This window comes from Podarcis muralis, chromosome Z (genome assembly GCF_964188315.1).
Source record: "Podarcis muralis chromosome Z, rPodMur119.hap1.1, whole genome shotgun sequence".
Taxonomy (NCBI): Eukaryota; Metazoa; Chordata; class Lepidosauria; order Squamata; family Lacertidae; genus Podarcis; species Podarcis muralis.
This window is the reverse complement of record NC_135673.1, coordinates 36,901,321-36,928,232: the sequence shown is the minus strand read 5'-3', so window position 1 is coordinate 36,928,232 and position 26,912 is coordinate 36,901,321. Positions and strand designations below refer to the sequence as shown.

General features: G+C 42.6%; 1 protein-coding gene across 4 annotated transcripts in view; it reads left to right on the top strand.

Moving 5' to 3' along the window:
- PCDH11X (protocadherin 11 X-linked) overlaps positions 1 to 26,912 on the top strand; it is a 738,698-nt gene that overhangs the window by 149,225 nt on the left and 562,561 nt on the right. For all 4 annotated transcript variants that reach the window (XM_077922718.1, XM_077922719.1, XM_028714630.2 and 1 more), the window contains 2 exons: positions 7,976 to 8,023; positions 22,369 to 24,855. In XM_077922718.1, the coding sequence (XP_077778844.1) occupies positions 7,976 to 8,023; positions 22,369 to 24,855 (2,535 nt within the window). The remainder of the gene's footprint in view (positions 1 to 7,975; positions 8,024 to 22,368; positions 24,856 to 26,912) is intronic.

Sequence of the window (26,912 nt, the reverse complement as noted above, 5' to 3'; positions counted from 1 at the left end):
GATTGTGTCTATATTCAGCTGTAAAATTTTGGGAATGTATGTATGGGACAAATAATATTTGAGGCCAGTGTGGTTCCTATGGGAATAACCCAAAGGTTCCATATTTAGTAAAAATCCAGAACTCCAAAACTTCCGTTTACTGACTGCTCAAACTCCCCCATACAGTTTTGGAGATCTTGGAGAATTTCAGTAGAAGTAGTAATGGAAATTGCTTATGTTTTGCTTATTTATCCCATGTCCAGAACAGAAATCAGTTCTGCAATTATGATCCACATTTGATTTCAGTCTGTAAATGATATATAATTGGTAGCATCCCCTCCCTCTTTTGCATTGTGCTTCCTTGCACTGAAATGAATAGGGTAGAATATTGCAATGACAATATAATTAACACAAATAATTATGTGAATAAGTCACATGAATTACAAAATTTCACAATAGTGTACATTAAGATGAATAATGAATTACTAGCGTTTGGAAGAAGATGAACTGCAGTGGAACAGAGACAGCTCTGCTTGCAAAAAATGCTGGGCAGAATGGAAAACAATACCCTCTAACATCCCTAAAATCCCATTCCCCACTACAGGCATTAAAACATGCCAGTGGATAAGTTACAGGATGGTTACTATTTACTGAACAGGGGTGTAAGGGAGCAGCAATTTCTGTCTTGTCCTGGTGTTTGTCACAATCCACACTTTTCCTGATCGGCTATAGTTCAGCTTCCACTAAGACCTATGTTTTTCATCTTGTTATCCCCAAGGCTGAAATTAATGTAATTAATTACATAATTAGTTTCAGAGGATGGGAAATAGCAAAAACAATGCAGAAAACCCCAATGTAGTTATCTGCATAAGAGTTACAGACTAAAGAAACCATCATAACGATTACCACTTGCATTAGCTTGTGTGATTTCCATTCTGGACTTCAGATGAGCATGCAATTTGTGGCACTTTCTGCTCTTGTTTCTGTTTCTGACAGAATTCTCTGACATCTCTAGTGCTGAACCTCCAGTTTTATTTATTTTTCTCCCATGCGCTTATTTGTGTTGGCTTTATTATCACTCCCAGACCATGTGGCCTTGCTTGCATAGAAGCAACAATCCAACGTGTACTGAAATGTGTCAATAGTGCTTCAACCCCATGGCTGTGGGATTTGTATAATATGCCAGAGTAAATATTCTGCCCCCCCCCCCCATTTCCATCATAACAGCATTGTACAAACTGAGGGGAAAGGGTTTGGTTTTTCTTTCTTTTCTGGGACAGTTAATGTTTCTGGAATCTTCCTTCAGGCTGTAGAGAAACTGGCGTATTTAGAGCAAAGCACAGTCATAACCGATATCCTAATCTGTCCTTCACATACAGAATCAGTCTCCTGTTCTCTGTGGTTTGTGTAAATGTCTCTCAGCAGATCTAATCATGTGCGATGGAGATAAGAATTTGCTTCCTTAATTCATCTATCTGCATTCTACTGTGGAGGTTTTTTGTTTCTTTTTAATTGACCAAGAAATGAGAAATCAGCTTCCAAAGTATAGCAAGGGTAGGAGTTACAAAGCCATGGCTCCCGATTTTGCCAGGTTTATAGGCCATCAAATTGGACTAATCGGTGCACACCAATATACTAGGTCAAAGCATTGGTTGACATAACCCAGTTTTGCCTACTCTTACTTCATTGTCTCCCCATGGTCCTGGGCAGAAGTCTTTTATATCCTCCTCCTGCGTTTCTTTAAGCAGAGATGCCTAGGACATTTAGCAATGTAAAAAAGTCCTGCTGGATGAGGCCAATGGCCCATCTAGTCCAGCATCCTCTTCTCTCAATAGCCAACCAGATGCCTATGGGAAGCCAACAAGCAGGTTGTGAGCGCAGCAGCTTTGTCTCCACCTGTGATTCCCAGCAATTGGTGTGCAGGGCCATGCTGCCTCTGACAGTGGAGGGGCGGATGTAGCCATTGTGGATAGTAGCCACATGTGGCGATCACACACAGGGCCCCCGGACGTTTCAAGGTCTATTGACCCTGTGCCACCACTGCGGTTAGCTTTCTTCGCTGCCACCACCCCGCTTCTCATGGGGACACACGGAGTCTAGACAGTTGTTAACATAAACAAATAATCAAGTTTATTCTTAAATGCAGGAACAAGTGTATGGTTTCAGTTTATTTTTCTCTTGTCAGTTTCTTAATCTTAGTTCCTAACAACTCCAAACTGATTATTCCAACTATCTCTCTGACTCAACCTAACAATTCCTCTCACTCTCTCACAATACAACTTGACCAACCTACTGCCTATTCCTCCCTCTTCCCTCTTCAACTCCCAAACCTCAACTCTCAACTCCCAAACCTCAGCTGACTTTCAAAACCTCCCACTCTAACTTTTACTCCTTGCATTTTCACTGGCCAATCACATCACACCCATTTTAACCCTTTCCTTATGACCCACCTAGGAGGCAAATGCCACACCACTGATAACTTTACCCACCATTATTTATTTCCTAATTGTCTTTTGAAGCAGTCTAAGCTGTTGTCCATCACTGCCTCCTGATGGAAGGGAGTGCACAGCTTGACTGTATACTGCATGATCTGCTTTCTTTTCTCTGACCTGAATCTCCCAAGTCTTCAGTTTCACTGTAACACCCCCAGTTCTCGTATTATGAAAGATGGAGAAACACTTCTCTGAATACACTTTCTCCATGTTATGCATACTTATATATAAAGCTCTGTTGTGTCCTCTCCCTAAACCAAAGAAGCCCCAAACGTAATCTTTCCTTGCTCCAGTACCTTAATCATTTTTACACGGGAACACAAGCAAAAGTGTCATAGACTGCAAATATGCTGTGTGTCCACTCCTAGCTGTGAGAGTTTCTGAGAGGATGTCATAGCGATATAATGGGCTTAAATTTGTACAGGAAAACAAAAGCCCTACCAAAAAAGGTTAACATAAATCAAGCGGCAGTTATGTATCCAGCGCATGCAGCATTTTGAATATTTGAAATGTGCACGCTAAATATTAATATTAAAACTCCAGCGCTGTACATTTATTAAGATGCCTGCCTCGATACAGTGCAAAGAGCATCATTCTGTGCTGCTTTAAGTGGGAAAGCAGTGTAATGTGGCCTCATCTTTCAGAATGCATGAAAATCTGAATTACACACCGGGTATATGACAGCAGATGGAGGACCTGCATCCTTTATTACTGCTGCAACATTCACGCTACTGTAGTTCTGAATGTGTTCACATTTATCTGTTCCAGGCAGTAGTTTGCTAGCACCTATAAAAAACCACACAATTTGCATTCATCCCTTTAATTTGGGGTGGGGGGCAGTAAAGGGTGTGTTTCTGTTAACAAAATCGGGGGTAGGGAACCTTGCCAGGTTCAAGTATTCTATGAATTATGCTGGGAGTTGTTGTTTGATCTTGGATTTTGCCCTTACATGTATTCCACTGAAATACATAGCACATGGGGACAAGAATTGCTTGGATATTTATCAGAAATAACAATGATACAGGGTTCTGAGTACTTTGAGTAAAGAGCTGCTCATGGAATAGGACTTTTCCAACCTCCCGTTCCTCACTGCAGCCTGAAAAGCTGTCCTTGTGAGCAGGGGGACTCTTTAGATCTGTATGTTATATGGAGAACCGAGGCATCCAGGAAATCCTTACTTGCAGGGGCAGCCCAACATGTTGCACATCTACAACACTTTGCGGTGGTAGAGCACTGCAGTAGGTCCCAGGTTCAATATCCAGCATCTTCAGATAGGGTTGGGAGAGACTCCCTTTCTGAATTCCTGAAAGCTTTGCCAATCAGCATAGACAATTCTGAGCTAGGAGGACCACTGGCCTGACTCACTATAAGACACGTTTCTTTGTTCATTCAGATATGGTCTCCCAGGTATTCTGATGGCTTGTGCTGGTCTCCAAAGAGTGTGCTACATATTTATGCTACAGGGAAGGTCCATAGCTCATCCCTGACATCTCTGGACAACTGTCAGTCAGTGTAGAACAATGGACTGAATCAGCTTCCTTTATTCCAGTATGGTGCCCCCTCCCAATTATATGTATAGCCATAAGGAGCGGACGTAGCTCAGTGGAATCCAGAAGGTCCCAAGACATCTCTATATAGGTTAGAGAAGGATTCCTGGGGAGCAGTTGCCAGTCAGTGGAGAAAACACAGAGGTAGTTGGACCAAAGGTCTGACTTTGTCTAAGGCACATCCTTGCATTTCTCAAACCTGACCAGAGTGGTAGTTGAATCTTTACTGCCTTAAGGGAAGGGTGCTGGTCAGGCCATGTGGCACATATAGCTCTGTTCTCCAACTTTTTGGTGCTGCTCCACACTATCCAGCATCTGCCTCACTCTACTTAATGATAGGGCTGACCCTGCCCTTAGCTTTATCATTTCAAAGACTCCTTCGACTCCAAACCCAGCTCTTTGCCCAGCCTCCTCATCCTTAATGTAATGGTTCTAGGGGTTGCTCGTGCGTAAGCCTGTGCCAACACCTGGCTGGGTTGCCTGAGTGAACCTTTCCTGTCCGGACAGCCACTCACCCGTGTCTGCCTCAATCGCTGGCAGAATCCGTCAGTGGGCATTTCTTAAACTTCTTCCAGCAAAGAAGTTCTTTGACGCCCAGTCTCCTCCTACTCTCCCTGCACGGAAGCCTTCTGCGCAAGGAGGGCGTAGGCAGTGGAGGACCCTTCCTCTCCCCGCTGGTCCCCGGCAAGGAGTCATGGGACTGCCTCACCGATTCCCCCATCTGCCCCCCTTCTCCACTGGAGCTACGCTGATTCCCTTCCCCAGAAGATGGGCTGCCTCTCCCACTCCCGGGACGCTCTCTGGGATCCCTTTGGAGCTTGCTCTCTCCCTCCGGCACTGATGGCAGTTCCCTGACACTTAAAAATGTGCAAAACCTCGTTAACAGTTAAACAAATGCAGTACTTTTCATGGGAAACCTGCAAGATGAACTGAGTGGTGATGACTGAAATATGTTTCAAGCTTTGGTAGTTCTGCTGCTGTTGTTTAACACCTCCACGGTTGAAAGAAGTGAATAGGGGGTTCAACCTGAGAGGCACTAATGTAAGGCTTGAAATGCATTGGCTGCAAAGTAATTCAGTTCCTTTTTGGGGTGGGGTGGGGAGGGGAACAGGAGAGGGAAATTCTGCCAGTTAACATCTGGTTTACTGGTTTGTTTTTGATCCTAGTTCAAGGAGCTGACATTAGTGTTGAAAACCCTAAACAGCCCATGACCCAAATGTCTGAAAGACCACCTGCCTGCTTCTCTACAGAACAGTGTTATGATTGTAGGAGGGACCTTCTTCATAGTTCCATCAACCTCAGAAGCTCAGGGTGGGGATGACCTGTGAGAGAGCACCTGCTCTGTGACAGCCATTTTGGTAAAGAGCTTCCTCTCATAGGAGTGCATCTGGCAATTTCATTTTTCAGTTCTTTGTGAATGTTCTTATATCTTGATCTCTGATCTGTGAAATATATATTTTAAAATGTATATTTTTTGTAATTGTAATTTTTTTTAGAACAGTTTTTAATGTTGTCTTTTCAATTGCTGTTAGTGGGTAATTAATAAGAACAAATAACTATAGCAGCTACCTGCCTCACACAATTACATAAGGCAATATGAGCACAACCAGTTGCCATGAAACCTTCAAGATACAGTCATATATCACTAAATATGCATACTCTTAATATTCACTTGCAGTGCAGAATTTGTGTGTGCTACAGCTCATGTACTCACAGGTAGGGTGTTTGCTTGATGCATGTGTCTTCATCAAACCTGATCCTGTGTGTTTTACTTGGAAGGAGAATTTGACAAAGATTAATAGGGTTTGCCCAATGGAGTGGGCAATAGTTTGCAGTCTTAACGGAGTCATTAGGTAAAGAAACTGGTATCCATCTAGCAGAGAGTATAAGGTGCTTAAACTGATTGAAATCACTTCGCCAAAGGCCAACAAACTCTTCCTGCATTAGGTTTTAGTTACCATGTGTTCGAAAATTTTAAATGTGTTTGGTGCAGTCTACTGGCTAGTTGAAAAAATTGACAAAAGTGGCAATCATACTAAAAAATCACCTCTATATTTTATGTTGTGTCCCAAGGTATATCATCTTAAGGTATTAATGCTTAATTCCATGAAACTCTGAGAATTCTATACTTGTGGGATGCATTGCAGGATACAGATGCTGGCATTTCATATCAGTTCTGCTCTTTAAGGAACATTTCTACACATGACACATTGCTGTTGATATTTCATGTGCTTTTTCATGCTAAATACTGAATAAGCAATTGTATATATTGAAAACTGGGCTTGTTTCAGTTATTTCACTGGGACAGTCACATCCTGATAGACTCATCACAGTCTATTGATGTAACAGTTGGCAGCTTAAATCCCCAACCGGTCCTTGATGTAACCAACCACTTTAAATGAACATCTCATGAGTCAACACGGAACATGTCCTCCCACCATGTTTATGTATGGCCAGCTCCATCCTACTTTAAAACGAGTAGTAGGTATGTTATTATACTCAGAAAACTTTGTATGTAAAACTGTATGGGGCAGGGGAGGCAAGTTGTAAGGTTGATGTTAATTGTGCCACTCACTCTTGGGGTAAAGCTTACTTTGATTTCACAATGTGAGTTTAGAGTTGTGGCATCAGTTCTATCAAATCCTTTTCCCTTTGAAGTGAAACACGCCCCAAAATTGCTATGTTTTCAAGGTTAGCTGAAAACCTTTCTTTCCTCCCAAACCTTCCCAAATTGTTTTATTTTTGCACCTTTTAATTATTGTTGCATCTTGTGGGTGTTTTATTATCTGCATTATCGTTTATAATTATGTACTCCACTTTCTATGCTGGTTTATTGTTTGTTTGTTTATTTATTATTATTTATGAATCATCCTCCACATATGTCTCAAGGCAATTTACAGTCATTTAAAAGAAAGCACACACAATTCCAAACTACAGCAATAAAATAATACAGAACTCGCACTGAACTCGCACTGTGTTTTGGCATGTTTATACTTTATTGCCAGGTAGAATTGGGTTATTCATAGGATGTATTATTTTCATTGGGTATTATTACTGAATGAACGCATGAAATAAACAAATAAGGTCTGGATCTAAATGCCCTCACTCCCCCACAAAAAAATAAAATAAAAAAATGTTTACATTCTCTCCATCGGTGGCAAAATCTAGGAAACCATTTCACCAGATACTCACTTTGGGAGTAAAATTATCTGGCAGTTTCTTGGGGCAGAGTGATCACCATTAGCAGCCCCCCCCCCCGCAATACTGCTGCTACAATTAGCAATGGTGGTAACAACATATCTGTGTTGGTGGCAGCCAGGTGACCATTTTGGGTCTTCCCACAGTGCCCTAGTTTTAGTGTAGTTCTGGAACACTGATATGGGGATGGCAGCGCCAACAACCAATTGTGAAGAGTATTTGATGAATATTCAGTTGAATGCCCATCTTTTTTGGTGTGGTGAGAGGGAGTAAATTATTGAAGTCATTCACAGAAAAAATAGAAGACAAATTTATCAGAAAGTCTGAGAAATTTCAGCCCAACTCCAGCAGTCAGGGATTTATGTGTGAGATAACTAAGAAGAAATGTCCAGACTCATTGTCCCGACCCCAAAACAGTGATTCCATTGTACACAAGAATGGGCATCTGAATTCAACCCTGCATGTATTTCTGCTTGAGTTTCTTTCTTCTTTTTCAGGGTGTTGAGTATTGCTCTACCACCACAGGTGCAAATGCTCATTAAATTGAAGTGCTATATCCTACAGGAAGGTATTGCAAGCCCAGGCTTCTGCCTCAGCAAAGCTATATAGGAGTGATGGAAGAGTGATTTTGATTGTCAAGGTTAAGTGTTTGACTGTGAATCTATCTATCATCTATCTATCATCTATCTATCTATCTGTCTATCTAATGCATTGAAAAGCATTTAAAGAAAATTTCTCATTTTTGTGTTTACATGACAGCCTAAAACAGCTCCGAAAAGGACCTTTGGATCCATTACAAATGAACAGGTAAATATGTATAAAAGCCACAGGGGATTTCTTTCTTTTGCTTAAAACCCTTTTGTTGTTAATGTACCACATTGTCTCTGTGTAAGTATAATGGAGTTGCTAACCCTTTTTCAATATTTTGAATTTGAAATGGCGAATATGGAAAACCTGATTTTAAAACAAGCCAAAACGTTTGTTTTAAATCCAAAAGGTACTGATATCTACAAGATATCAGTATGTGAATGTGTAACATCCTGTTTCAATGCTAGTTAAGCACTGAACAGTATTGTTTTGGGTTCAGCTGTACATCCAGCAGCTCATTATCAAATGCATGTATCTCACTAGGTATTACTTAACTATTGCATGGCTTGCAGCTTGTCTCCACCGGAAAGTGATGTGTGTCAGGGTTAATGTGAATATTATTGATAATAAGGAAGCTGTGACTAGGATGTGTCATCTGTGATGGTCCATCACTTGATGTAGCAGTAATTGGGGAGTGAGAAAACTGTTTCCAGTTTCAGCCTTGCTGGCACTCAATCATAGGTCTTTTCAATCCCATTTTATGCAGATATTGTAAAAGAGTGCATGAAAGACCCATGTTTAAGTTGTATGCATTTTATGAACACTTTTAAATCCAAAATCCACTGTTTTATACATGCACTTCAATGCATTTCCTTATAAAATGCACATTTTTTGTGTGCAGTATTGGTGTGCAAAAAAACTCCACCCACAAATGCTCATTTAATATTGAAAAGACTTGAAACACATGTAAAAAGGAGAGTTTGTTTGGCAGTGCATCACAAACTCTGGATAAGTGTGTAATTAGGGATTTGGGGGAAATTCAGTTCAGCCTGCATTTAAGGGCAAGCAATAATTTTCCAAAACAATATGTGAACTGAAACACAGCCTTCTTTCAAAATTTGCACGTATCCACACTTTGCACTGCAGCTCTTTTGCTCAGTAATGTGTTCATAAATGCATATGAAGGGCTAAACTGTTCATACCAATGCATATATAATGAAAACCAGATAAAAATGCATTAAATCAGGGGAAATTGCTTGGCAAAAAAATGTGTATAGTAGGCAAAAATGCATGCAAAAAATGTATCCCTGGGTTTTTTCTTCTTCTTACTTTAAATCACAAACTGATGTAGATGCATAGTCATTCATCCATATGTGCAATGTGACTGGGAGTTGCATTTCAATCCACAGATAAGTCTGAGAGGATCTGGTTGGTCTTCTCCAAAAAGTGGACCAAACCTATTTCTCCACCCTCTCTAACATGCATGCTGTGGTATGACTGAAGCAGAATTGCCTCGAATACAGCAGAGAGTTTTCTCTCAGGCCACATTTAAACTCCATTCCTTAGGAGTTCCAGTTGGCCTTCACTCTGTCTGCATTCTGATGGCGCATCATTCTGTCTTTCCAGTATTTCCTTACTTGTTGATTGGTGTGTTTCATCTGATCTCTCACATGGTGCAAAAACTCCTTCTGGAAATCCAGTGGAATCTAACAGCAGTTTAACTCTCAATTCTTGTTAAATGTTTTCAGGAAAAAACACAGACGTTTTAACCCCATTAACTTGGAAATTTTCATGATGTTTCAGCTTGCTATATGTCAGGAAAATTCCTGACATGTCCTGGTTTTCTCGTGTAAAAGTGGTGATGGGGGGAATTGGCAAAATGTCAGGGAAAACCCAGATGATGGGAAAACTTAAAAAACACTATGGGGGGGGAGTAATTTGGGTCCGTCCCCCCGCAAAGGGTCAACAAATATGCAGGTGTCAGGAATTTTACTTTTTGAAATGGTTTCCCTAACCACCCATGTATCAAAATTTTGGTTGCTAACCTGGTACCCAGTCCTTTCCCCACCCCCGACACACACACACACACACAATTTAGTGTGACATAGCAGTTCATTGATTGAAAAGCCATGGTTCCATAACACAATAGGCACTGCAGAGCAAAAAGAAATCAAGACAGAAGCACTTGCATTATAACTGGTAAAACTAATGTAATAAACGTCACATTCAAATGCAGCCTCTGTCTTCTACCACTCTGTTTTAAAATGTCCAGTTTATTTATTTATATGCTGCTTGTGAACAGCAAACTCTGTCCAAGGCATCTGACAATAAACATTTAACCTATTATCAAAATATATATATATATGCTTTCGTAGATTTTCACGGGTACAGGAATGCAGGTTTTGGTGTCCTCGGGTGTCTTCCCGTGTAAAAGATGGGGTGTCTAGGCGACGTTTCGACGAGGTCTCACTCGTCATCTTCAGGCTGGTGTTTTCGGCTTCTTGTTACTGGAACAGAGCAGGGTCTCAGTGTTTGAGTTCCTATAAATACTGTTGAGGTGTGGTGTATAGCCTCCAATGTTCTTGGGCAGAGAGGAAGTTCCCAGGCTAGTGTGCCTTTTCTTCTTTTGTTCCTTAATTACTTGAGGGATATCTTGAGTGATTTCTTGAGTGATATCCTGAGTACCACTTAGGTGGGTCATTAGGTGTGGATTAGTTGCTAAAGCCTTTGTGTCTTGACCTCTTGAACTTTGTGAAGAGTTTTTCTGAGAAGATGCACTTAGTTGTGCTCTGGCTTGGCTTCGTGTATAGGGGCGAGCTGTGGTTTTGTGGCCTGTGCCAGCCAGATCTGTGTAGGGATTGCAGGGGGGTGCAGCATCCGGAGGTGCCACCATGGTTTGGCTACTGGATGGTGTCTGTAATTTATCTGTGGAGAGGGTCTGGGTTTGGGTCTGGTGTGGTTGATTGGTGATGGCGTTCTGTGTGCCTCTGGCTCTGGTGTCAGTTTGCAGATTCCAAATTGCTCTTTAACATGGAACATCACCACAAGAGAATAATCATGGAAGCCATCGAGATAGAGAAACACCCTCACAACATGAACAAGCGTGACGACACATCCCGCTTGCCAGACATCTGGAAATTAGCCCTCCCCACAAAAACTGACACCAGAGCCAGAGGCACACAGAACGCCATCACCAATCAACCACACCAGACCCAAACCCAGACCCTCTCCACAGATAAATTACAGACACCATCCAGTAGCCAAACCATGGTGGCACCTCCGGATGCTGCACCCCCCTGCAATCCCTACACAGATCTGGCTGGCACAGGCCACAAAACCACAGCTCGCCCCTATACACGAAGCCAAGCCAGAGCACAACTAAATGTAGTACACCCATCTTCTCAGAAAAACTCTTCACAAAGTTCAAGAGGTCAAGACACAAAGGCTTTAGCAACTAATCCACACCTAATGACCCACCTAAGTGGTACTCAGGATATCACTCAAGAAATCACTCAAGATATCCCTCAAGTAATTAAGGAACAAAAGAAGAAAAGGCACACTAGCCTGGGAACTTCCTCTCTGCCCAAGAACATTGGAGGCTATACACCACACCTCAACAGTATTTATAGGAACTCAAACACTGAGACCCTGCTCTGTTCCAGTAACAAGAAGCCGAAAACACCAGCCTGAAGATGACGAGTGAGACCTCGTCGAAACGTCGCCTAGACACCCCATCTTTTACACGAGAAGACACCCGAGGACACCAAAACCTGCATATATATATATATATATATATATATATATATATATATATATATGTAAACAATTTGGTGAACATAGTACAGTGGACGCTTGGGTTGCGAGCGTGATCCGTATGGAATGTACGTTCACAACCCGCAGCTTTTGCAACCCATGTCTGTGCACTCGCGGGTTGCAATTCAGCGCTTCTGCACATGCTCAAAGCCCGATTCTGTGCTTCTGCGCATGCGCGACCACCGAAACCCAGAAGTAACCTGTTCCGGTACTTCCGGGTTTTGGCGGTCCGTAACCCAAATAAACGCAACCTGAAGCATCTGTAACCCGAGGTATGACTGTATAAATTATGGGTGTCACAGCCTTCCTATAGTTGAGGATTGAACCTGAGACCTTCTGCACGCTGTGCCTCTGGCCTGTCATTGTTTACCAGTGGAACATTTAAACTTGTTTCGTGTTGAGGACCCCACAGCCACCTTCAAATAAAGACACAGTTCACACAGAATTTTTGTTTAAGGTTTTTGGCATAAATTTTGGGCACAACTTTATTGATTACAGCATGTGAGTGGTTGCTTAGGCATTGGTTCATGACTATCTGTTCCCACTTAGAGGTAGGAACAGAACTGACACCCGCAAACCTGCGAAAGTCAGTAAGGGAAAACATTTGGGTGGAGAGCGTAGAGCTGGGCGCCAGGCTCACACCTCTCCCCAAATGCTCCCAGGGGCTCTTGCGTGGCCCAAGCCCCTTGACAGGGGTTTGGACAAGAGCATGGCGAGCCTCTGGATTCCTTTAATGGAATACCCTTGCAGCAGCAGCATTGGGGGGGGGGGGGCGGCACAGCCAACCATACCCCCTGCACCAACCAAATTAACCAATGCCTAACCACAACCTTACAAGTTGTGACGATTTGCTACGCAGTAGGCAAAAGCCAAATGGCACACACTAATCAGCCAAATGGACAAAATTCCTACCAGGCCTCTGCCCCAAAAGCAGATGACCCCATGACAGGCACAGCAAGGTCAATGCAAACAACCCTAAATATAGGGAGGGTGGGTGGGTGATACAATGCGCACAGCGAAAAGAGGAAGCCCAACACTGCGCGCAGGGAATAAATAGCCCCTCAACAGTCACTCATAAAATTGCTACACCAAATTTTCCCCAATTTCTGAGGGGTACCCAATCAGATTCGTGGCCATCTATACCACCCTGCCCAGCAACAGAGGGATGTCTTGGTTGCCCCCCACCCACTGCAACACGTGCTCTCCATGATGGAGAACACACTTTCTCACATCATTTGAACTTGTGTGATTATTCACCGGTATCAGGTAAGCCGTCGTGAACAAAACCTGTGTATCTTTTCATGCCTTCTGCTTAATATCACATTTCCCCCTTCTTGTTTGTTTGCTAAATTATGAAGAAAAGTTATTAGTGTGGATATTTGCTTTTTAGTGTTCCTCTGCCCTGCCCACGGATGCTTACTTCCTTGATGCATATTTCTACAGAGAGTAAACTGAAACTATCCTTTCTCTGAAATCAGATGTTATGCATTGTAACTGGGGGAGGGGAAGGATGTCTCTCCCCCCCCCCCCCAATCATATGTGGTTGCTGAAGAAAAGCTAAACCGAGTATGTATTTGCATGAATTAAAAATCTGTGTGTTGTTGTTTCAGGAGCTAATGACAGAATAATCAATGCACATCTGTCAACTTGTGTGCAAATAAAGAAGTGAAGGGATGCTCTTCTCACCATTTCTGTTGCTTTTTTCTGCCAATCGTTGCAAAAAAAAAAAGGAGGAAAAGAAACGCAGCATATATAATTTCAGCTATTTTGCAACCAAAGAAAGAGAGAGAGAGAGAGAGAGAGAGAGAGAAGTTGGCTGCTGCCCTCAAGCCATTTACTGTTTCTTTTGAAATGACTGTGATTACTTCAGGGTAAAGAACCTAAAAAGATACCGCTTTAAATTCAGTGCAGGAAATACCCAGTAAAAATACACAGCAAATCAGAGCTTGGTTAAGCGTTTGTCTAAGACTAGTGTAGCATCAATATTGCCTATATAGTGTCAATAGTGTACTTTACATTCAAGTAAAAGTTAAGTCCCTGCCTAAAGACTTTGCAAACTAAATTTTAGTTGCAGGGAAGATGACAAAAGCATAGAAAGCATTGATTGATCTGATCAAATGCAGTTACACATGCTTAGGTTTACATTTCCAGAGGGGTAGTCTTGTTAGTTTCTTGCATAAAAAAAGAAGAGAAAAGAAAGACGAAGAAGAAGCTTGGTTAAGCGTTAATAAGGCTATCATAATTCTTTGTACTTTTCATTCTGAAAGCTCCCCTGCAAATCATGTAGGGCTGTGGCTCTTTGGTAGAACATCTGCTTTCCAGACAGACAGACCCAGTCTCCATCCGCAGTGTCTCTGGGCAGGACTGGAGGACAAAAACTGTTGCCAGTTAGTGTACTGAGTTAGATTGACCTATGGTCTGGCACAGTATAAAGGCAGATTCCAGTATTCACACACACACACACACACACACACACACACACACACACCCCTCTGCTATTCAGGATAGTATTTAATGCATCTGACGAAGTGGACTATCGTTTATACAATAGCCATGTTATTCTCTAAGGTGCCCCAAGACTCTTCAACACATTGAAGTTTAGCTTCTCTTGGGGTTGAGGACTAACAGTTTAAATCTATATGATGAATGCAGGGACATAATAGGGACTCTTTATAGGGATCTGCTCATATATGGAAGCTTGTCTGGTGGATTGATTGATCATTGTCACTACCTCCTTGTGGAAGAAGAGTCCATTTCTGTGTGGTGACAGAGTTTCAGCATTGATATACACTCCACACACACTGGACAAGTTATTGGGTTTAAGGCATGCACGTTAAAAAAGAAAAAGGGAAAAAAAACCTTTAAGATTTAGGGCTGTCTCTAGTGCATGGGAAGGTTTCTGGGTCTCCAGGGATGGGAGAATGACTGCATCCATTTTTAATGGAGTCCCTGAGGTCAGAGTCAGCATAAGAATTTTTTTTTGTTTGTTTGGCAAGCCCTGCCTTTTCTAAGTAAATATGACTCTCCCCACCATACCCATTGGGTGCTTGAGAGGCTCCTGAAGTCCAGTATTCTGGGGGCCAGTGTTAGTAGATAAATTAGGGGTTTGGAAGGATCAATGCATTATTCAGTTTTGATTGCTCCCAGTGTTTCTGTATGCACTGTTCACATGCTGCAATTTGCAAAACAGCTAGTAGGAGCCTCTATGGAATGGACACAATCTGTGCCAAATCTGCACAGCCCCAAGACCTGGGTTTTAAGCCCAGGGCTTTTTATTGTTTAGCCTTGGGACCTGTTTTCTGAATGTCAGTTAGTTATTCCATGCAAAAGTCAAATGATGGTAAAGTCAGAGACACTAAGCATGTGCAGAGTGATCTTGCCTTACCAAAAAAAACTGGAGCAATGTGACCCATTTCAATGCTTGAGGCCAAATAGGAAATGCTGTCATCCCCTGATGCCGCCACCTCAGCCACTTACGCTGACTGCCCCACTGCCTCTGCCACCAGCATCAGTGCCAATTTCCAGGGAGTTCTTGCAGATTTCCATGCTCTTTTGGTGAGATCTCACCAGAAATTGGTGCTGGCACCTCTGCTGCCAGTGAGGTGGGCCTAAAGTGGTGGCTTCACCCCTCCTAATGACTGGTCCATTCCTGCCAATAAACATTGAGCCTAGAGCTAAGGACTTCCAGGAGAAAATACAACATTATTTTTGAACCATGAGGCATAAGCTGGCTTTGAGTCTCTCTTGCTCTACTTGCAACAGAGCAGAATTGCCGCAAAACAGAGGCATTTACTGTTTACATTTGCATTGCAAACTGCTTTAAGCTTTGCAAGCGAAAGTGCCCTGTGAATTTTCAGGCTGGGATGAAGCCTGGCCAGCACCTCTGAAGAGAGGGCCATTGCCAGGTTGGGCCAGGAAAAGACTCCTGCCTGAAAACCAGGGCAGCTGCTGCCAGCCAGTGTAGGCAGTACTAGGCTAGATGGGTCAATGCAATGGGTCAAGGCAGCTTCCTGTGTTCATAAGTGCTGGACTTCTCTGACTGAAGGCATCTATCCCAACAAGTGCTGATAATTTTGAAAAGCAAATGGAAATTGGACGTCCCTTGTTTTCTGGTGCCTATTTTCACCTCCACCCTCAGTGCTTCTGCATTATCACTCCTTTCCTCGCTTCTGGTGAAGTAGAGTTGGCGCCGTTCCCTTTGGAGCCTGTCAGCACCATTTTCCATCACTCAGAGAGATTGCTATTGATGAATGCTAATCACTTCTTCCTCCTCAGGGGATGTGTTGGCTGTTTCTTTCTCTTCTCTTCCCTCCCCACACTTTCCTTTAAAGGGAAAAAAAAAAAAACATTTCCAGGCTTGGGTGCCCAGAGAGACACCATCTAGTACGAATCAAATTCTATTCTCCCACCAGCAGTATCGAAACATCGTTCCTGCATGCCCTATGCAGTGTGAGATATGTTTGTAGAGTCTGTCTCCATGCCCACGCATCTGTTTTGCTGTAACAAGGGCATGCCGTGTTCAACAAAACCTATTTCAGGATCCTTATTATTCAGTGTGTAAATGTAATGGTTGCATTATTTTTAACACTTGGAATCTAATTTTCACTGCAGCCATGGAATGCACTATGATAAAAAGAGAAATACTGAATTACCTTGATCTCAATTTGTTTCTCATAATCTGGTGCGATTCAGTTGTAACTTGGCTATTTCTGATTCATACAATAAATTACAGAGCTGGTACTTAAGTTTTCATGGGATGAATCTCAGCCATTGCATTATTTCTCTTTCAACTTGACAAAGGGTAGCACAGATCAGATTTGTTGTGGTCTGTTCATTCTTACTGTGACAAGTCACAAAGGAGGCAGGTACCTGATGGGAAGAAGAAGAAAAATCCAGGTGAGGGAACTGTGCAAAGTGCAAAACTAGTGGTTGCATGGTACGTGTGGTTAACAGTGTGCAAAGCAACTGTGATGTTGTCATAGCTGCATTGCAACAGTAGCACTTTGTGACTCAGGTCAGCTGACCCAACAGGACCCTCACACTCACCTATCCATAAGGTCTGTTGACTTACAGAATATCATGTGGGTAGGCTCTGAATGTGGTCAAGTGAAAGACAAGGTATATAAAAAATGGGAACAAAATTCCTATGAAACATATCTTGTGCCAGGGAGAAATTCAAATGTTGGTTGCTGATCTCTTGTCTCTTTAATGGTGTGGGGGGAAACTCTTTTAAAACAGTTGCAGGTGGTGGTTGCACCCCAGATATGGGGGAAAGTGTTTTAATGGATAATATTTTCTTCTATTCTTGGGGTGTCCTTTGGTTGAAATGCATTGGGATGACATAATAGCTGAAATCAACCTGATAATTTAGTATCTAGTTGTGAAAGGTCTACAACTCTGTCTTCTTTCATTGTTTTGTGGAGAAAATGGGGTTGCTCACAAACCAATACATGCTGGTGGCAGCAAACCTTGTAATTCCACAGCACTGGAAAGAAGCAGCTGGTTTAACCATTACTTTTATTATTATTTATTAAATTTCTATACCGCCGAACTCTGGTGGGGAAAAAAGATATCTTGAGCCTTGGTATTATGGTGAATTTAACCTGTTGAGAACTTCAAGAAATCATAAAGCCATGTGTTTATTTGATAAAACTTGGCAAGAATTTATTTCCTTTATTAACAAAAATGATGCAGAGCCGGAATAATACGCCTGCTTTTGAACCTCAAATATCCACTGGAGAAACCCGTCATCTGCAATTTAACCAGGACGAACAAGAATTACCTTTATCTGCAATAAAATAAGACAGGGCAGTATTATTTTTAGTTTAATTATTAAGTTACTTCTTTGTACTCCACAATGTACCTGTTTACCTATGTATCCCTTTGTCATTATATGCAGATGGTTTTATTGCATTCTCCACCTTACTGTTTTGTTTCATATTTGAGTTGTTATATATATATATATATATATATATATATATATATATATATATATGCTTTCGTAGATTTTCACGGGTACAGGAATGCAGGTTTTGGTGTCCTCGGGTGTCTTCCCGTGTAAAAGTTGGGGTGTCTAGGCGACGTTTCGACGAGGTCTCACTCGTCATCTTCAGGCTGGTGCTTTCGGCTTCTTGTTACTGGAACAGAGCAGGATCTCAGTGTTTGAGTTCCTATAAATACTGTTGAGGAGGTGTGGTGTATAGCCTCCAATGTTCTGGGCCGAGAGGAAGTTCCCAGGCTAGTGTGCCTTTTCTTCTTTTGTTCCTTAATTGCTTGAGGGATATCTTGAGTGATTTCTTGAGTGATATCCTGAGTACCACTTAGGTGGGTCATTAGGTGTGGATTAGTTGCTAAAGCCTTTGTGTCTTGACCTCTTGAACTTTGTGAAGAGTTTTTCTGAGAAGATGGCTGTACTGCATTTAGTTGTGCTCTGGCTTGGCTTCGGGTATAGGGGCGAGCTGTGGTTTTGTGGCCTGTGCCAGCCAGATCTGTGTAGGGATTGCAGGGGGGTGCAGCATCCGGAGGTGCCACCATGGTTTGGCTACTGGATGGTGTCTGTAATTTATCTGTGGAGAGGGTCTGGGTTTGGGTCTGGTGTGGTTGATTGGTGATGGCGTTCTGTGTGCCTCTGGATCTGGTGTCAGTTTTTGTGGGGAGGGCTAATTTCCAGATGTCTGGCAAGCGGGATGTGTCGTCACGCTTGTTCATGTTGTGAGGGTGTTTCTCTATCTCGATGGCTTCCATGATTATTCTTTTGTGGTGATGTTCCATGTTAGAGAGCAATTTGGAATCTGCAAAATTAATTTCGTGTCCTGTTTCTTTCATGTGTTGGAAAAGAGAGGAAGTTTTTTCTTCTTTTTTGACGGCATTCTTGTGTTCTGCGATACGTGCATTTATTCGTCTGTTTGTTTGTCCAATGTACGTGGCTGGGCAGACTTTGCAGGGTATTTCATAGACCCCTTGGTTTTCCAACTGGATTTTATCCTTGGGGTTTCTGAGGATATTGGCTATTTTTTGGTTGGCGCAAAAGGCTGTTTTGATATTGTGTTTATGGAGGATTTTGCTAATTTTATCTGTAGTGCCCTTGATATAAGGAAGGAGGGCCATGCCATGGACAAAGATACAAACAGATAGAAGGACAATGGACAAAGATACAAACAGATAGAAGGAGCACCTATGGGATCACCCCTCTCACCGGTCATCGCAAACCTGTACATGGAACACTTTGAAACCAATGCTTTAGACAAGTCAGAACACAAACCCAAACTTTGGCTCAGATATGTTGACGACACCTTTGTAATTTGGCCACACGGGAAGGAAAAACTGGACAGCTTCCTCACACATCTCAACAGCCTACACCCCAAAATACAATTCACTATGGAAATAGAAGCCAACAACCAACTTCCCTTCCTTGACGTCCTAATCTACAAAAAACCTGATGGCTCCCTAGGACACACTATCTACCGGAAAAACACACACACCAACCGCTACTTACATGCACAATCACACCACCACCCTGCACAAATAAACTCCGTAGCCAAGACTCTCATCTCCAGAACCAAACGCCTGGCTGACAAAGACCACTTGACAACTGAGTTACAGAATCTCTCAAATGTGTTAATTGCCAATGGATACCAGCAAAACAGGGTTACGAAGCTAATCCAAAAAGAAACACCCCCCAAAAACCAAGACACAGAAGAAAACAATGGCATGGCCCTCCTTCCTTATATCAAGGGCACTACAGATAAAATTAGCAAAATCCTCCATAAACACAATATCAAAACAGCCTTTTGCGCCAACCAAAAAATAGCCAATATCCTCAGAAACCCCAAGGATAAAATCCAGTTGGAAAACCAAGGGGTCTATGAAATACCCTGCAAAGTCTGCCCAGCCACGTACATTGGACAAACAAACAGACGAATAAATGCACGTATCGCAGAACACAAGAATGCCGTCAAAAAAGAAGAAAAAACTTCCTCTCTTTTCCAACACATGAAAGAAACAGGACACGAAATTAATTTTGCAGATTCCAAATTGCTCTCTAACATGGAACATCACCACAAAAGAATAATCATGGAAGCCATCGAGATAGAGAAACACCCTCACAACATGAACAAGCGTGACGACACATCCCGCTTGCCAGACATCTGGAAATTAGCCCTCCCCACAAAAACTGACACCAGATCCAGAGGCACACAGAACGCCATCACCAATCAACCACACCAGACCCAAACCCAGACCCTCTCCACAGATAAATTACAGACACCATCCAGTAGCCAAACCATGGTGGCACCTCCGGATGCTGCACCCCCCTGCAATCCCTACACAGATCTGGCTGGCACAGGCCACAAAACCACAGCTCGCCCCTATACCCGAAGCCAAGCCAGAGCACAACTAAATGCAGTACAGCCATCTTCTCAGAAAAACTCTTCACAAAGTTCAAGAGGTCAAGACACAAAGGCTTTAGCAACTAATCCACACCTAATGACCCACCTAAGTGGTACTCAGGATATCACTCAAGAAATCACTCAAGATATCCCTCAAGCAATTAAGGAACAAAAGAAGAAAAGGCACACTAGCCTGGGAACTTCCTCTCGGCCCAGAACATTGGAGGCTATACACCACACCTCCTCAACAGTATTTATAGGAACTCAAACACTGAGATCCTGCTCTGTTCCAGTAACAAGAAGCCGAAAGCACCAGCCTGAAGATGACGAGTGAGACCTCGTCGAAACGTCGCCTAGACACCCCAACTTTTACACGGGAAGACACCCGAGGACACCAAAACCTGCATATATATATATATATATATATATATATATATATATATATGGACGCTGAGCTTATGCAGACCAGCGAGCTTGCTGGGAGCCAGATGTCAATGCAGTAATTATGGGGTTCCCATTCTGAGGGTGGGGGTTTGTTTTGTTGTTGTTTTGTTTTTTGCTGCACAGCTGTCAAATGAAAGCCTGGTGCTTTTAGGTAAGAAGCCTTCATGTGCAAACATCACAGGTATCTGTAGTTAGCACATTAACTGACCTGGTAAATCACCTTAAATTAGGGGATAATGTGTTTTCTAATATGGCACAGCTTTTCTTCCACTATGTCAGAGGACTACAATGCCCTGTCCAGCAACGAAAGAAAATAAATTCCTCTTTTATAATTTCTGTTCACCTGCTACAATACTTAGATCTGTGCTACACTCTATGCAGCATCATGAGCAATCAGGAATTTACTGCATTAAACATTTAAGCTGTGAACAGAAGACACACTTCTCCAAATACTGGGGGCCAAGTGGTAGAAATGCACAAGGAAGGTACATTGTTCTGTATTTAACTAAATATTCTTATAGACAAAAGATATTACCCCCAAATGTTTTAGAGCCAGGTTTCCTTCTTGACTTCGATTGATGCAGCCCTGTTGGCCAATTGCAACTTAAAAGAGGGAATGTGACACAATTCAGGATTTTCCAGATCAGGTATCTTCAGCCTTTTTGGACCCATGACCTAGTTTTAACACAAGCATGTATTTGCGGATTCATTTCTTAAATCTTTTGCTCTATATTTGCATGGTGGTAGTGTTCCTGTTGAGACCCACCTTAGATCAGGCTGTGACCCGCCAGGTGAAGACCACTGGTCTAGATCAGCCCTCCCCAAGCTAGTGGGTTACAATCATCCCTGACTGTTGGCCATACCAACATAGGCTGATGGGAATTGTAGTCCAAAACATCTGTAGGGCACCAGGTTGGGTGAGGCTGGTCTAGATTATGTGCACAATCTCTTATTGCATAAATATGTCTTAGCCCATGCATTCTGTTGGCTGTTTACCATTAACTATGATACTGATGTTGTTGTTGTTGTTGTTGTTGTTTATGATGTTCCTCAGTCACTGTCAACAAACCAGATTGCCAGTCTCTGCAAACTTCCAACATCAGAAATGCCACGATGAATGTCAGGCTATTAAGCATGTTGGAAGGTGGAGATTCTTTTGAACTTTATTCTTTGTTGAATCACCATGCCAGTTCAAAGCAGGGTGATCACACAACCTCAGGCCCACTTGTGACTCATGACTGAATACACATTCATCATGTAAGCAGTTTGTCTGATGGGATAATCATGGATACCTAAACCCAATAGCCAGTCACTGGTTTAACTCAACATGGCATAAAAGTGTTGTTGTGCTTTATAGCAAACCCTAACCAGATTTTCTTCATAGGATTTCAGTGATTTTTTTACTCAGAAGTCAATATATTGAGTTGGTAAGGCTCATTTGACATCAAGACAAAACTGAGCCTTCATTGTTATTGGCCCTCTCTTGGAGAATGCTCTTACAAATGAGATTCAGCAAGCACCTTCTATTCTAAACATTTGCTGAAAACTTTTCTTTGCTGCGGAGTTATGCAAATGATTAAGAGAAGCATTTTTGCAATACTCAGCTGGTAATCTATTTTATTTCTTGTGTGATTCTGATTGTATTATAATTGATGTCAACAACTCTGGTTTTTTCACAACTCTGAAATTGTGGTATACACATATTTTATAAATAAATAAATAAATAAATATATGTTTAGAATTGCACTGTTCATTTGTTGACATGGCAAAGCATCAAAGTATTTCACATTAATTCCAACTTAAAGGACTAGAAGAGCCATAAACTGATGGATGCACATTAATATTGTTCAGGTATGTCCAGCTAATAGCAGATCTATGTAATAATGTACCCCTCTGTATCTTTTTTTTCCTGGCTTCTAGGGTCAAAATGTATTTGGACTTGATATAATTGAGACGCCGGAGGGGGACAAGTGGCCCCAGTTGATTGTACAGCAGGTCCTTGACAGGGAGCAGAAGGATACCTATGTGATGAAAATTAAAGTGGAAGATGGCGGCAACCCTCCACGATCCAGCACTGCTATTCTCCAAGTAACAGTCACTGATGTGAATGACAACCGCCCAGTGTTCAAGGAGAATGATATTGAAGTCAGTGTTCCTGAAAGTGCCCCTGTAGGCACCTCTGTCTCTCAGCTTCATGCTACTGATGCCGATCTGGGCTCAAATGCCCAGATCCACTTCTATTTTAGCAGCCAAATCACCACCTTGGCCAAAAGGCTGTTTGCCATTGATAACACCACAGGTCTCATCACCATCAAGGAACCACTGGACCGGGAGGAATCTCCAGTACACAAGTTAACAGTCTTAGCAAGCGATGGCAGTTCAACACCTTCAAGAGCAACAGTGACAGTGAATGTCACAGACATTAATGATAACATCCCATCAATAGACACAAGGTACATTATCAACCCGGTGAATGGGACTGTGCTTTTGTCAGAGAAAGCACCACTCAATACTAAAATTGCCCTGATTACTGTAATGGATAAGGATTCTGAGCTTAACGGCAAAGTTACCTGCTACACTGACCACGATGTGCCATTCAGGTTAAAGCCTGTGTTTGATAATCAGTTTCTGCTGGAGACAGCCACATTCCTCGACTACGAGGCCACCCGGGAATATGCCATTAAAATAGTGGCTTCTGATTCAGGGAAACCACCTTTGAACCAGTCTGCAATGTTGCTCATCAAAATCAAGGATGAGAATGACAATGCACCAGTGTTCACGCAGCCTGTCATTGGACTGTCTATCCCTGAGAATAATGCTCCTGGCACCCAGCTGACCAAGATTAGTGCTACAGATGCAGATAGTGGGCGCAATGCTGAAATCAGCTACATGCTGGGCTTGGACGCACCACCCATCTTCAACCTGGACCGCCGTACAGGCATTCTGACAGCAGTGAGAAAGCTGGACAGGGAAAAACAGGACAGATACTCATTCACTGTGCTGGCGAAAGATAATGGGATGCCACCCTTACAGACCAATGCTACTGTGACAGTTTCAGTCTTGGACCAGAACGACAACAGCCCTGCCTTCACCCATAATGAGTATAATTTCTATGTACCAGAAAACCTACCCATGTATGGCACTGTTGGGCTGATCACTGTGACAGACGCAGACTCCGGAGAGAACGCAGCCGTGACCTTGTCTATATTGAATGGCAAAGATAATTTCATTATTGATCCTCTCACTGGAGTCATACGGCCTAATATTACCTTTGACAGGGAGCAGCAAGGTTCTTATACCTTTCAGGTGAAGGCTGTGGATGGAGGGAGGCTGCAACGCTCATCAACTGCCAAGGTGACCATCAATGTGGTTGATGTGAATGACAACAGGCCTGTTTTTGTCATGCCTTCATCTAACTACTCGTATGACTTGGTTCCAATAACCACCAGCCCGGGCTCTGTAGTCACAAAGGTGTTTGCCATTGACAATGATACAGGGATGAATGCAGAGCTTCGCTATAGCATTATTGGTGGGAATTCACGGGGATTGTTTATGATTGACCAGTTAACAGGCAATGTTACTTTGAAAGAGAAGGTCATATCGGCAGATCATGGGTTACACAGGCTGGTTATCAAAGTCAATGATTTAGGACAGCCTGAGTCACTATATACTATAGCACTGGTGCATTTATTTGTGAATGAAACTGTCACCAATGGATCCTATGTCCAAGAGTTAGTGCGCCGAAACATGGAAACTCCAGTTGGCCAAAACGTTGGGGATGGTGAGATAACTCCACAGACGAACGACTATGTCAAGATCATAATTGCTATCATTGCTGGTACCATGACAGTAATACTGGTCATCTTTGTGACTGCCCTGGTGCGATGCCGTCAAACACCCAGGCACAAGGTTGTCCAGAAAAGCAAGCAGAGTGGTGAGTGGGTTTCTCCAAACCAAGAAAACCGTCAGATCAAGAAAAAGAAGAAGAAGAAGAAGCGCTCTCCCAAAAGCCTTCTTCTCAACTTTGTGACCATCGAAGAATCTAAGCCTGATGATCCTGGCCATGAACATATCAATGGCACTCTGGACATTCCCGTGGAGCTGGAAGAACAGACTATGGGAAAATATAACTGGGCCACCACACCAACAACCTTTAAGCCTGACAGCCCAGATTTAGCAAAGCACTACAAGTCTGCCTCGCCACAGCCCACTTTCCAAATAAAACCCGAGACTCCAGTGGCACCGAAGAAGCACCATGTCATTCAGGAACTGCCTCTGGATAACACCTTCGTTGTGGGCTGCGATTCACTCTCTAAGTGCTCCTCCAGCAGCTCAGACCCTTACAGTGTCTCTGAATGCAGCTGTCAAGGAGGTTTCAAGACTCCAGGCTCCATCCACAACAGACAGGTAATGCCAAGTTGCTCACTTACACCTTTCTCTCTGCTTCTCTCCTTTCCTTTTGCTTTATCTTTTTCTTCCTTTTTATTTCGCTGTGCCTTTTAAATCTTTATATATAAATATATAAACCTTAAGCATTCATGCTCGGCTGAAGCACTGAGAAGTAAACAGTTTGTGATCCATCAATACTAAATGGAAGAAAATGAGAATGAAGTGACTCTTGGCTATCAGGAAATTTTGATTGCTGAATGAGCATATTTAGAAGGTAATTCCTGTCTGCAGATGGCAGTGTGGCACTTCTCGCTTTGCATAGAGGATAGCAGTAGCTTAGATCTGCAGAACAAAAGAGAGGTTACGGGCCTGTCCTCGCTAGCCTCCTTTGCTTGGGAATCTAAGCAATCTAGGCCAGGTGGAAAGCAATAAAGCTTTGCAGGATCTGATAAGTGGTTCTTAATGTTAATGGAGTCTGGAATTGCAGACTTCTTTGGTTGGAGCCGTACCTCAAGGTCTCTCAGCAAAAAAAGAAAAAGAAAGCAGGCTGCCCCCCTCAACTCCCCTTAATGGACTGAGTGCCTTTTTCCAGGCTAGGAATATACACTGCTGTCTTGGTTCCTAAAAGCTGGGCACCTGACACAACTGACAGCATGAAACAGCCCTGAAGTTAAAGGGGGAGGAAAAGATAATATCAGAGGCATTACAAATGCTGCCCAGCTTTTACAGACACTACACTGTAAATTTAGTCTCCCATGTCACTGGCTAAAGCACAGTCCAGGCTTATGTGTTAGAAGGGGTTGGGTAGAGTGCAACTACACAGTGTTTAGCTTTTTAAGTTAATAAAGAGAGTGCACGAGAAGCACACCTCTAAATGGTGATTCTAAAAAGCTGCATTGTTTCCATTAAAATAATAATTTTAAACTTCAGTATTATCAGTAATACTAGCAGCATACGCTGGGATGGACTTTGGTCTTTGGAATTTCAGCACGCTCCCCCGCCTCTCACCTTCTGTTCTGCACAATCGTACTTGCAATGCCCTGCAGCTCATTGCCCAGTGCAACGTTGCCCTAAGTCTACCTCTGGATATGCTTACTGTTGCAGTGATGCTTGTCTGGCTTTCAAGGAGCTGATCAAACAAAAAGACTCTCTTAAAAAAGAAGTGTTGCAGCAGCAAAGGTGTGCTGCCCATTTCCCTCCATTGACCATTACTTCGGTTGTGTTGTAATGACTTGTCTCAGTTGAGAATGGGGTCTTTGAATTTCATTTGCTTCTTCTTGGGCAACTGACAATGTAGTTAAGGGGGAAGGAACTTAAAATACCCGCCTCCCTAAAACTTTTCTACACCTTTTTATGGGTGTTGATTGAAGGAAGGCTTCATCTTTTTCTCATGCCTAAAGCACAGCTTCAGCAGTAGTTACAATTTCTGTGATATAAGACACAGAGAGATGCTTAGTGAACTGTTATTTTAAGTCGAATTTCTTTTTTAAAAAAAATGCTCAGCGTCTGTGAATGGAAATATTTTTGAGTGCTGTCCTGCTGACTCAGGTTGGTTATATTTAATCACTAAAGGAAACTTTGGGCTTATTCAAATCAGAGTGAGATTCAATCACGGCTCAGAAAATATATGAAGGGAATGTGAATATTGGACGGTTTCCAAACAGAACAAGTGGCACATGCAATGAAATGATGTGGAATGTAGGAAGCTGCCTTATGCAGAGTCAAACCAGTGGTCCATCTAGGTCAGTAAAATCCACAGGATTTCAGGCAGGGAAGACTTCAGCCCTACCTGGACATACTGGGGATTAGACCTGGGTGTATCGTCATGCAAAGCAGATGCTCTACCATCTAGCTATGGACCTTCTGCAAACTTCTCCTCATCCCAAGAGGAGTTATGTTGTTTTACGCACTAGGCGTTCTGGAACAAGAGCCCAGTAGTGATGTTCAGACCTCACCTGGGTTGGTACAGGGCTCAGGAAGGAGAAAGGAATGACTTCTCACACCATCTGTCCTGAGGTTTCTCCAAGCTATGCTGAATGACCAGAGAGTTAATCATAGGAAAGTCCTATTGCCTG